Genomic DNA, 13,823 nt, shown 5'->3' on the forward strand with positions numbered 1-13,823 from the left:
GTGGCCTCACCAGGGCAAAGCAGAGGGGGAGAATGACATCCCTCAACTTGCTGGCCACACTCTTCTTTACACAACCCAGGATTCTGTTGGCTTTATTGGCAATAGGGGCATGTTGCTGGCTCATGGATAATTTACTATCTACCACAACTCTCAGATCTGGCTCCTCAGAACTGCTTTGCATCAGACCCACCCCTAACCTATACTGGTGCTTGGTGTTCTTCCTTCCCAGGTGCAGGACCCTACATTTGCTGTTGTTGAACCTCATAAGGTTCTTCTCTGTCCAGCTCCCCAGCCTGTCCAGATCACACTGAATGGCAGCACAGCCCTCTGGAGTGTCAGCCACCCCTCCCAGTTTTGTACCAGTGAACTTGTTGAGGATACACTCTGCCCCCTCGTTCAGGTTCTTGTTGAGTATGTTGGAAAAAAAAAAAGGACCAAATATTGACCCCTGGGGGACACGACTGGTTACAGGCCTCCAACTCAACTGTTCATCATAACCCTCTGAATTCTGTCACACAGCCGGCTCTCAATCCACCTCTCTGTCTGTTCATCTAGCCCACACCTGCTGAGTTTCCTAATGAGGATGTTATGGGAGACAGTATCAAAACTCTTACTGAAGCCAAGCTAGATAACATTCACTGCTCTCCTCTCATCTAGCCAGCCAGTTAATCATATAAGTTAATCAGGTTGGTCAAGCATGATTTCCCCTTGTTGAATCCAGGATGACTACTCCCAATGACATTCTTTGCTTTCACATGTTTTGTGATGATGTTCAAGCAAGACATTCAAATAAAATGTTCAAACAAATGATCAGAACAAAACTGAACTATTCTGAGACCTGTAAAATGAGGAGGAACTGCTTCCATTAAAAAAAAAAAATATTACATAAATATTTTCATTATTCATCAATGTTTTTGTTTCAAAATAATTCGTTAGTATTGGTTTCATATTTCAGTTAATCTTTGTGACTTTAGGCATTTGACAGGACTTCAAATTTCATGCATGAGAATAGGTATGGGTCAGAAGAAATTATATCCTTTCTGGAATTTCATTTATTTTCGTTGTCTTATGGAGGAACCGTAAGAGTGGAAAATTAACTCCTCCAACTACTAAATAAGGTTCTCTGCTTTCCAGAATGAAAAGCTTCCATTTGTATTCACTATTTTAGGAGAAATCCTGTAAGCTCTGTAGGAATTGTGAATGAATAGGGTGATCCAAACTTGTCCTAAAAGCTGCCCTCTAAACATGAGAGGAACAATAGAAAACTCTAACACTGATTTAAAAAATCCTATTTTTAATAACTGTTACATCTGCAGTTTCAAGAAGGGCTCATACAGAATCTGTAGGCTCTGTGTAAGCTGCAGTTGTGTGTGGACAAAGCAGTCTCTGAAAAAGCAGTGTGGAAAGCAATGGGAGTCAAAGAAAGAACACAAGGAGTTTGTTTTTGCACAGCCTGTGCATATGTTTCCAAAAGTGCCATATCCCAGATGTGAGAGTTTTTACAACAACAGTGGGTCATTATGTTTGCAAATAAGGATGCGAAGAGCTACCGCATAACTGAGTTAACTATTAGCTTTTTAAAGCACTATAACACACAAGAAACCAGCTTCTTGGCACCGCTGTGCCAAAACCAGAAGATGGTTGGAAGTGAACTGGTTATAGAGAGTTACAGTTCTGAGGCTGCAGCACTTGTGCTCTGACTTTCTTCTCTAATCCATCTTATTCCAGAAAGAATTAATTTTACTATGTGCTCATGCCAGACAAGGAACAAAAGATGCAGAATCAAGAATTCACTTGGCATCTGTCTTCAGACAGAAAGATGCCATGCAAACAACATAGCCTCTTCTTGAAGACTGTCATCTCCAAGGTTCCAAGGCAGTGCTGCTGAGATAGACAGTTCCTTTCCTGCTCTGGCAAGACTTGAGAAAGGTTTGGTCACATGTAAACCCTGAAACAATTTGACATTACAATAGACCAAATATCTCATGTTCAGCTAACACTGAAGGAAAAGGTTAGTGACTTTAAAATACAAGCAAGTAACCCCATGCCACATAAAATAGATTCAGGATAAAACAACACTAAAATCAGATGTGGGGCTGAATGTGTTCTGTGATGGTCTTACTAAGGACTCTAGTTCAGACCCTGTACTCCTTAAGCATCTGAGTGTCCTCTACAGAACTTCCACGTACGTCGACAGAAGCTGTGTATGGCAGGGATCTATAATCTGTCTCATCAAAGGTGAATAATATCTTTACACTGCATAAAGTTATAATTGAATCAATTGCTCTTGAAGGATCAGATATTTCACATCATCATTTATGCATTTTATGTGTAGAAAGGGAACCAAATATGCAAACCTCTAGATCAGAAGGATGCTAAAATACATTCTCAACTTTAAACATGGAATTTAAAGTGAAGAGAGCTACTAAATGCTTAAAATTGCACATAAATTTCTAGACACTGCCTGGAAGGTTTACTAAGCTTGAGTTAAACATTCACACAGAAGAAAATCTTTTGAAATAGTTCATCCAAGGGAAGAAAAGTTAGGTATGACATGTGCAACACCACCTCACATAAACATAACTCTATTGACATAGTTATTTTTGTTATTTGTCCTGATATAAGCAAGCTCAGTACCAGGCCTAATTGCTCTTCAGAGCATTCAAAAGTAATGTTTAAATAATGCTCCTAACAAATTATACTGTCTATGAACAGCAAACAGTAAACACCTTGAGCATGAAGCACAACAGCAATCAAAAACTTACTAAACTAACACTTCAGTCATGTTCGAGAAATTCACCAATGAACCACAAACACATAACTACTGTAATAAATAAATCTGAACTTTACTCACAAGAACTAGAAGAATCCAGAGGGCATTTACTGGCTACCTGTTGCCACATCCTACTCCACAACCTTGGGGTTTCCAGCTTTACCTGTTCCAAATCTTCTAACCAAATTATTTCCAACAAAATTTTTCAGAGGAAATGTTTAATCTGAATGTTGCCATATAAAATACTATAAAAACCTAAACAGAAAAACATTTTGCAATCCATGCAATAAACACTCATATGGTGTGGTTTGACCCAACCACTCCTAGCCTTGAGCACTTTGCATCCTAGACCAGAGGAAACCAATACAATGACCAGGATAAACATCTTCCAGATGCAACTCTGATTTGTTGTTGTTGTTGTTCTTCATATTTTTAAGGATGTTATTGATAATCTAAGCATGAGGTATCTTCTTTTTTGAAGTAGGTGAATGACACAGCAATATCTGCATCAAATATCTGATATCTCAATATCTGTATCTATATCTATTCTGTTGAACTCTCCTCTGTAAGGTTTATTAGCAAAGTGTTAAGATCTATTTTGCCTTGTAAATTTGTCAGGTATTTAATTTGTCTTCTTTGGACCTGAAAAATGCACTTCTTTACAAGTACATTGTCCTAAGCAGTGAAAATATGCTTTCTAGTCTCTAAATTTAAACCTATGCTTTTCTACTATTAGGTGTTTTGCCTGTAAGGTACATGTGAGTGTAGCTCACTGCTCTGATTAATTCTGAACACTTACTGTGTTAACCAAATAGATGACCACATTCCTGCTAATAGTTTAAATATATTAATATCAATCATGGTCAACAGGCCAGACAGGTGATGTGGTCTGCCACCTTTATTTTATCCAGATGTAGTGTCTTCAGAGGCAAGCCCAGCTGGACAAATGTGTGTTATCATAGTGCTTTTTTCATCTTTATATTGGTTTTTGCATCTCATCTTATTTATAGGACCTAAGTGCTTCAGAATCAATCTGATGAGGGAATCAGAAAGATAGTGGGCCCTAACAGTCTTAGTAGGGCTGACTGATAGGTGGATTTCAGATTGTGAGGGCTTATGTGTCTGTGTTGAGTTCATGTAAGTGAAGGAAAAATACCCAAATATATTACCAGGTTTAAAAAAAAAATCCTACAATTTAAAGAAAAAATGAAAACAGGTATTATATCTATCTCTGTGTCTCTGTGTTAGCTTTAAAAATTGTATTATGAGTTCTCTGAATACGCACTGCTATCTGTGTTTTACAGCCATTTTTGCAGTATATTCTACATGAAAAATTAGGTGCAATGCCACATATGGGTATATTGTACCTGCCAGACACTTTGAGTTTATTAGAACATGTAAGGAAGTGTCTAAAAGATTTATACATGCCAACAATTCATCTATTGGGAAATTGCAATAGCTTTTGTAGCATCATCTGTGAAATGGATTTGACTGATGCATCAAATTTCCTTAAGTCTAGAATCAACCTGACTCCTACTGCCCCTGGCAGATTATTAAATACTTGGGAGTATAAGCCATTTGATATTTCTTCATGTGATACAGGCTAAATGGTGCCTTGGAACATCTGTTCTACAAGCTCCTCCAGTGCAGATTTCTTTCTATATTAGAAAAGCTTTTGAAACAGACTTTGGGACTCAAACACCTGAAGAGAGCTGTTCTCAGGAGAAAGCACTTTGGTTTGCCTTGCAAATCAAATGCACCCTTCAAATTTCATTCCATAAGTTACCACTTCAATCCACTCCAAAAGCAGCCTTTTCTCTCACTTCCTCCCATTTGTCTTGCAATACACAAGTCAGGTTATCATAACACAGGTCATCTAATTGCCCCTTCTTTCTGGGATACAAGGAGAAATTGGAAAGATTCATCTTCCCTTTAGTGGTGGTGCTGAAAATAAAGGCTTTTCAAGTCAAGTCATAGATAGATGGACAGATCTACATTCTATGTTCTTCAAAGAGATTCAATACATTTAATGGAAATTTAAGGATAATATGCTGGCCATTACTGGTGAATTTTAAACTTTAACTTTGGTTCAACTGATTATATGCAGAATGATGAGCACAGAATTTTGGATTCATATCAAAGATTTTGGGGTTTGTTTTTTTCATTTTTTGGGATCTGTAAGAGTGTTTTGTTAGGATACATCAATATTTTCCAAGTCCTTTACTTTATTAATGGTGAGGCTAGAAAGATGTGATTTTCAAAAAGACCAAGGTGGATTCAGTGAAAGTGCACATATTTTCAGTAAGAACTGCATATTTATATTCCCTTAACTATATCCTCTGATAATCCCATCCAAAAGTATGGGCAATGAGATGCCAGAAAGGTACTTGAGTTTCCCAGGATTTATCCTTTTCTAACAGAAAACTGAGTTAGGTCTAAGAAACACTAAAGTACCTTACCTTCTTCCTCTTGCTCCTTCCCTCCCTTTACTGCTGCCTCTGTAATCCTATACTTGCTGGTGGAATTCTTCTATTACTGACGCTTATGATTTTAACCATGTTAACCACCTAGACTGTAGTTATGGAAATTTTCTGAACTTCTGTGATCAATATCACAAGCGACAGGAACTATTACAAGAACTGTGCAGGTATCCTTGGTGTCCAGTGATTAATTCTGCACTTTGTTTCTAGGGACAAGATCACTAAGACACCTTCAGACTTCCTGCTAAGGTGCCTTAAGAGGTAGATGATGGTGGCTTACTACAGCATCTACATTTGAGCAAGCAGCAAGTAATTGCGAAAACTAAATTCAGAGATGACAGACCTAATTTTCCCATATGGTAAACTGACAAAGGCAAGTGACATGAAGACCACGTAGTTTTTGGATCCCTAGCTTTGGGTTTTGTTTCCCTGGGAAATCAACAGACCGGATTCCACCAGAGCTCATTATGTCATGACCGAGATATCAGGTTCCTTACTGAAATCAGTAAGAAATAAAACTATCTAAAAGAATCTGATTTATTAATTAGCTTCCCAGCCTCAGCAAGAACAAACTGTTACCATTCTCCACACCTTGGCAGAGACATAAGGAACTCCATACTACCTTCCTCATTAATTGCTTTCTTGTAAATCAGCTGTGCTCTGAGAGTGTTGCATGGTGATTGCTATGTTGATTCTCAAAAGGTTATAAAATATTTTTCTTAGAAAATTCATTTATCACTTTTCCTATTTTATGAGGATTATTTCCTTAATGACTAATGTTTGATATAGAACTTATATTTATTAATGCACAGAGGTATTATAACAGGAATGACATGGGGTCCTAAGAATAACTTGACCAGTGTAAATTTTAATTCTATGTAATATGCAGAGCAGCTAAGACAGGTAATTCTGCATAATTTTTGCATTTCTTAACCACAGCCTACTACATATGGAAGGAAAGCAGTAAAAAAGCAATGTCAGACTCTATAGATTGATTAGGACCTCTAACTGCATGTGTAACTGTGCTGGAATAAGTAAACCACTGTGTTTCATTACGATAGTAGAAGTAAATAGAGTACCAAGCCTGCTGGCTTGCCAATAGCAATTTTGATAAGCTCTTGAGTTTTGTTTAGTTGTTGGTTTTATGGTTTATTTTCCTTTTATCATTTTTGATAGTGTAGATTCAAAGTTTTTCATGTGAGCTGAAATCACAGCAACAGTTGCACTATGACCTAAGCATCAACAAGATTCGTCACCATTATCTCTTAAACAAACTGCTGGACCTCCTGCACTTGCCCATCAGGATAGCAATAGCAGTTGCACATCTGCCTGACCTAACACAGCTTCTCCTCCGGGCTCTGAAACAGCAAAGTTCCCTGCAAAAGGAAATGGCTTCCCTGTTGCACCAAGCTCACGAAAGTTTTAAGACTGGCCATTTTGTTGGCAAATTGAAGCAATTTAGGAAAGACTACAGATTTAAATATCTGAGAAAGTGCTTATAGCCATCCAGCTGGCCACAATCTTTCTCAAAGGGAAGGAATACTTCCAAAGTCTTTCTATAAGATTTAAGATCTGACCTTACAGAATGCTGAAACAAAAGTCATACAACTTTCATACCTGGTTCCTAAGAGGAATCCAACTGAGGAGTGCTGAAAGCTTTTCTTATATTTTTATTGGTTAGAAAGGTGAATCTACCCAACCAAAAACGTGTTCCCTGGAAATGGGAACAAAATACTTTTTAGATAGCTCATTAGTTTTTGCATGATTCTTTCATTTCACCCCAGTGCATTATGATGTCTGTCATCAGCACATGGACTCTTCAGTAAATGGATACTGATCACAAATTTGGAAAATACCAGTTATATAGAGTCCAATATCCCCCCAGGAAAGAGAAAGATTAATAGGTTAATCACAGTGCTACTACATTAATTTGGTTACTATCAGTGACCTGTACTTCTACATGGAATTTATGCCATGGTATTATAACCAAAGTATATTCATTTTCAAAGGACTTTATCTATGTAAACCTTGCACTCTATTTTTTAAGAGAATCAACTCAAGTATATGGCATTTTAGTCTCAAAGAACCAAAGTATGTTATAATAGTTCATTCTGAATAATTTCTTGGGGCATGGGGGAAGTATGGAGCAAAATTTTTAAAAGGGAAAAGTCCCATTTTTGCTCACAATTTTTTTCTGTAAACTTGTGACAGCATTTATGTGGGCAATCATTGACATGATATAAGCAGATCCAGAAAATACACTTGCAAATGATCAGTACAGGCACCTAGCTGTAGCTGATGCTTTGCTTGTACCTTCATGAAAATTATCTTGATAGCTGCATGCATTAATCCGCCACTAGGATTACATTTTATTCAAGCATTTTTAGAACAAGCACACCTCCACCCTCCTTGTTTGAAATGTGAGTGCTGGCGTATTAAAAAAAATGTTTGGAAGACAGACTTATTAAAATAAAAGTTAAGAGAACACAGTGGGGTATATTTTCAGTGTGGAGAAGAGAAATTTACCTGCATGACTTCCGTTAGCTTAAATGAGAACCACACAGCTAATTCCTCATACACCACACTAGAAGATTAACCCAGAAAACACATATTGTTTACTTTTTACTAATACTCTGATTATTACCACGTTCTTCCTCCTCCTCCTCTTCTTCCTCCTCCTCTTCTTCCTCCTCCTCTTCATCCTCCACATCCTCCCCTTCCTCTTCATCCTCCTCTTCTTCCTCTTCAATCTCCTCTTCTTCTTCTCGATCTATCTCCTCATCATCCTCCTCCTCATCAACTTGTTCCTCATTATCATCAGAATATTCCTCCTCTTCTTCATCCTCTTCTTCTTCTTCCTCTTCCTTTTCATCCATCTCCTCTGTTCCATCAGTTTCATAGCACTCATCTACTGAAGAGTTGTCTGCTTTAACCACAAAGGGTTTTCTTTTGGGGGCTGGTTCTTGGGGTTGCTTATCTTGTGTTTTTCGTTTTTTCGCCAAAGGACAGCCATAAACACTGCAAAAATAAAAGATGCAAATTATTTCACTCTCCTGCAGATTTCTTTAGTTTACATTGTATAACTCATGTAATTTAGTCACATATTCTAATTCTACACCAAAAGTAGTTGCTGTTCTCAAAATACACATCTTCAAACCAAAATGCTGCTCAGGCAATAATGACCAAGGTGGAGAACAATTAGAAACTGCAAACAACTATTACTTGTCAGGAAGTGTCACACATATGTGCCAGCATAACAGATACAAATGTGTTTTTTCTTTCTAATTCTTTTATCTCTTATGCATTTTACACTCTTTTTAAAGGCAGAAAAATATCATTTAAAAACCCTAGCAATTTTATCCTGTTGACTATCAGTAAAACAATCAGGAATAAAGCAGTGCTTCAGAATTTTGCAACATTCAGCACAGTGTTGATTGTGTGCAATCAAGATATGTTTCTGTGCTGTTTAAATAATGAAAATACAACCAAAGTCTTAACATTGTTGTTTGTTGTTATTATTATAAGTGATTAATTGTTTTTACAATTTCCACTGTTATTCTCCATTATATTCTACAAGACTGGTATATGGGATAGCAAGCTCCCCAATACTAGTGCCAATTAATTTTCATGGACAGTGTTGGAAGTACTTTTACATTTTAAAAAAAGCAAATAATAAAGAAAATCCTTTTTTTTTGGTGAAAGAAGTAAACCTTTTCAAATTTGGGTATCACTTCCTTGTCAGTCATTTTAATGTCTCATATAGTCTGTATATGACACAAGTCATGTAGTCTGTGTTGTTGAATGTGACCACCCTGGTGTAACTCCTTCATTCCTACAAGTGACTGCACAAACAAATTACTTTCTGTTTAATGAACTTCCTCTTTGAATTTTTTTTATCATGTGATTATAAATCAAACTCAGACTACTCAAACTACACTGGTTTTTACCCTTCTCCCTGTGATTAAGTAGTTTTGGAACATCTAAACTATTCTTTCTAGTCCTTTCTGCAGATCTGGGCAGGATCATGGGCAGGAAAATAGTTATCAAAGATGAAGAAAAGGCCGAGGTATTTAACACCTTCTTTGCCTCAGTTTTCAACAATAAGACAGGTTGTCCTGAGGACAGCTGGCTTCTGGAGCTTGTAGAAAGAGACAAAAATCTGAACAGCCCCCCTGTAATCCAGAAGGAAACAGTCAGTGACCTATTGAACTGCTTGGATCCCCACAAGTCTATGGGACCAGATGGGATCAACCCAAGGGTGATGAGGGAGCTGGCAAAGAGCTCGCGAAGCCTCTCTCTATCATCTACCAACAGTCCTGGCTCACTGGGGACATCCCAGATGATTGGAAGTTGGCGAATGTCACGCCAATCCACAAAGAGGACCAGAAGGAGGACCCGGGAAACTACAGGCCCGTCAGCCTGACCTCAGTGCCTGGCAGGGTTATGGAACAAATCATCCTGGGGGCAATCACACAGCACCCACAGGATGGACAAGGGATTAGACCCAGCCAGCACGGGCTTAGGAAGGGCAGGTCCTGCCTGACCAACCTGATCTCCATTTATGATCAGGTGACCCGCCTGGTGGATGAGGGGGAGGCTGTGGATGTGGTCTACCTGGACTTCAGCAAGGCCTTTGACACCGTCTCCCACAGCATTCTCCTGAAAAAGCTGTCAGCCCACAGCTTGGACAGGGGCACTCTGTGCTGGGTTAGGAACTGGCTGGAGGGCCGGGCCCAGAGAGTGGTGCTGAATGGTGCTGCATCTCGTTGGCGGCCGGTCACTAGTGGTGTCCCCCAGGGATAAGTGTTGGGACCAGTTCTATTTAATGTCTTTACTGATGATTTAGGTGAGGGGATTGAATCCATCATCAGCAAATTTGCAGATGACACTAAACTAAGGGGGAGTGTGGATCATCTGGAAGGCAGGAGGGCTCTGCAGAGGGACCTGGACAGACTGGAGAGTTGGGCTGATTCCAACAGGATGAGGTTCAACAAGGCCAAGTGCCGGGTCCTGCACTTTGGCCACAACAACCCCATGCAGCGCTACAGGCTGGGGACAGAGTGGCTGAGAGCAGCCAGACAGAGAGGGACCTGGGAGTCTGGATTGACAGGAAGCTGAACATGAGCCAGCAGTGTGCCGAGGTGGCCAAGAAGACCAATGGCATCCTGGCCTGGATCAGAAACAGCGTGGCCAGCAGGTCCAGGGAAGGGATTCTGCCCCTATACTCAGCGCTGGTGAGGCCACACCTCGAGTACTGTGTCCAGTTCTGGGCCCCTCAGTTCAGGAAGGAGATTGAGGTGCTGGAGCGGGTCCAAAGGAGGGCAACCAGGCTGGTGAAGGGACTCAAGCACAGGTCCTATGAGGAGAGGCTGAGGGAGCTGGGGCTGTTCAGCCTGGAGAAGAGAAGGCTCAGAGGAGACCTCATCACTCTCTACAACTCCCCGAAAGGAGGCTGGAGCCAAGTGGGGGTCGGTCTCTTTTCCCAGGCAACTCTCAGCAAGACAAGAGGGCATGGTCTCAAGTTGTGCCAGGGGAGGTTTAGGTTGGACATTAGAAAGAATTTCTTTACTGAGAGGGTGATAAGACATTGGAATGGGCTGCCCAGGGAAGTAGTGGATTCTCCATCCCTGGAGATATTTAAAAAGAGACTGGATGTGGCACTCAGTGCCATGGTCTAGTAACTGCAGCGGTAGTGGATGAAGGGTTGGACTTGATGATCTCAGAGGTCCCTTCCAACCCAGACGATTCTATGATTCTATTCTATGATCTACTTATAACTTCCTATTTTATGTAACATTGTTGTACTTTTTGTTATGGAGCTGTTGGAGGGAGCCCAGAGGAGGACCACAAAGATGGCAACTACTTAGATCTAAGAAGCATTTTATTTAAGTGTCCAACTTAGCACTTTTCTTACCTAAATTTTTAAGCCTGGGCTGATTCAGTCTGCCTGGCACACACATATTTAAGAAACATGTACACTCACAAAAGATATCACAAACATGCTACATATCTCTACACATCATAGGCAGGTCTCTCCCTTTGGAGGGTCTATAGATGCCTTTAAAGTCTAATCCAGTATGCATAAATTAAATACCTCCCTCCATTAACACTATTAAAAAATACTCAGCAAGTGTTAAGTACTTCAGTCTAGCCAGTTTCCAGTCCTCCTCATATGGGAATGAGTAAGGGATAATAGCCCGAATGGGATAAAGTTACAAGACAACAACACCAAAGTTGCGTCCTGAAGGTGCAGGACAGAGGGGGAATAGGCCCACGTCCTCCAGATTCCAAAAACATATTCCATCCAGCAGGTCATATGACATATCCTAGGAAAGACTCTAGAAGATGAGCCTCTGTACGGCTGGTTGCAAGAAGCTCACTCTGATATACAGCAGGCAAGCAAAGGCCTAATCCTTCACTAATTTTAAGACCCCTGAACCTGGGACAAGACAATGCCTGAGCTTCTGGTGCTTTGTCTTTGGGCTATATTTGCTTCTTTCCAAAGAGGCTTCAAAGTAAAGCCTATAAATCTGGCAGAAATCCTTGTCCCCAGGTCACGACTACTGCTCACTGCCGAATGAGTGACTCCTACACCTTAGCCTGTGAGTCCCCTCGTGGTCAGGACCCAGCTCCTCAGAAAGAAGAGGAAAGGTGAGACATATTTTCATGGAAAATATCCCACATCAACACAATCAGGGCAGAAAGAGGAGGTCAGCCTCCATGAGTATGAACAGCACTGAAAACCTGGGGCAAAAGAGCAGCACTGTTTGTTGTAGTTCTGAGCACAGCAAATTTATAAATTTATTTTGTAGCTTCTCCTGGTTCTGCAGGGAGTTATGGAGCCATCTGTTTAAACTCTTGACATGGAGCTCTGAGAGAAAGCAGATGAATTTTTCCTCAGAGATGGAATTTCAGAGTGTATGCAGTGCCTAGGAAAGCAACTGAGTAATTAGAGAGAAACTTGTTTCATTTATGTGCCTAAGAGAGTCTGCAACCTGGAAAACAGAAGTGGGTCACAGCCTGAGGTTTAGGCAGATTTTAGAAACTTTCATATCAGTTCAATGGAATCCAAGATGCTAGGATTTATTGAGTGTATGCAGCTTTCTTGATTTCTGTTGCTTGTCCTTGTGATGCATATTATGCTCAACATAGCTTCTTCAATGTCATTATGAACTCTTTTCTCAAAATACTGATCTTTATTTTCCAGGATGTGAGTTGGTTTAGCCCCAGCAATCCTGGCTATTTCATGTCTTCCTCTTATTATAAACTTCTTAGAACACTATAAGGCATAAACGTAACATTTCAGGCAGCTCTGAGATTAATCCACAAAGACTAAAGGGCATCAGCAGATGTGAAACTCTGAAAACTTTTGGCCACTGGAGGCAAAGCAAACTTGAATTTCATCACACTAAAACCAGAACATTAATTCCATCCTGCCTCTATCTCTGTTCCATTAAGAACACTAAATGCTTGCGAAAGATTTCATAGAGTAATCCCCCAAAAGAATCCCCTTTGGAATTCACAGTAGTTTAGAAACAGTAGAATAACACAGTAGGAAAACAAATACAACTATTTTGCTTTTAATTTTTTAATTCCATTATTTGGGATCTAAACATAATTTCTTGACTTTTTATATACAAAATATTGGTCAAAGCCAGAAAGAAAATTTTTGTCACTGACATTTTTGGTCATATTTAATTTTTTTTTTTTCTCTCATGGCTTTATGCAGTTCTACACAACATATTATGAAGGTTTTGAGAATGTAAAATATTACTTGGGATTCAGCCTTCAGCACCCTCTTCTCCAGAAAGTGCATAACCATCAATGGAAATCAATGCCACTTAGCTGCCTGAACAGTTTTCATGCTTTTTTAAATCTCAAAAAATAAATAAGTGCAACTTAGCTACTCAAGTAAATTTGTGAATTTCATTTTATTTTTTCACTGTATATATCTGTTCTTACTGCCTTTGCTCACAGAATCAAAACTGAGAGCACATGCAAACAAACACTAGTATTATGGTTTGGGTCCAGCACCAAAGACTTGGGAGTGTATCACTTTTCCAAGCAGATCAATTACATTAACTCAGCTTCTGTAGACTTTTTCCTGATGAGCTTGTACCAATGTGCTGCCCATTGTCTGTACAGTTCTGGATCTGGTTTTACCTGGGCTTGTATTTATAGTCTACAAAGATACCACTGCATGCATTTTGCTTTATAAAACCTTTAAATACCATTTTGAACTATCTTCCTTCTGCTCTTTAACTATGTACCTCACATAGCTTGTATACCTCATGTATTACAGACTTCACAGTCTGAGAGAGTTAAAAAAAAATGCCCATATGACCTGGTTTGAGCTAGGACAGAAATGATTTTCTTTCCAGTAGATTCACTTTTCAGTTAAGACACTTCTAAGCAACTCTACTTTCCCTTTTTTGTAAGGGAGAAGGGTTAACAGAGAGCATCTGTCATTCATTTAATTGTCAGCCCAGCATTAAACCATGACACCATGTCTTTCAGAAACCTGAGAAACAGGCCACCAGACCTGAAGCCTACTGTTTAGCTGCCCTATT

At 39.6% G+C, this 13,823-nt stretch overlaps 1 protein-coding gene across 10 annotated transcripts in view; it reads right to left on the reverse strand.

Moving 5' to 3' along the window:
• The window catches only part of MYT1L (myelin transcription factor 1 like), a 294,590-nt gene that overhangs the window by 91,940 nt on the left and 188,827 nt on the right, over positions 1 to 13,823 (reverse strand). For all 10 annotated transcript variants that reach the window (XM_071741820.1, XM_071741819.1, XM_071741817.1 and 7 more), the window contains one exon: positions 7,898 to 8,271. In XM_071741820.1, coding sequence (XP_071597921.1) covers positions 7,898 to 8,271 — 374 coding nt within the window. The remainder of the gene's footprint in view (positions 1 to 7,897; positions 8,272 to 13,823) is intronic.

This window comes from Heliangelus exortis, chromosome 3, assembly GCF_036169615.1.
Source record: "Heliangelus exortis chromosome 3, bHelExo1.hap1, whole genome shotgun sequence".
In the NCBI taxonomy this organism is placed as follows: domain Eukaryota; kingdom Metazoa; phylum Chordata; class Aves; order Apodiformes; family Trochilidae; genus Heliangelus; species Heliangelus exortis.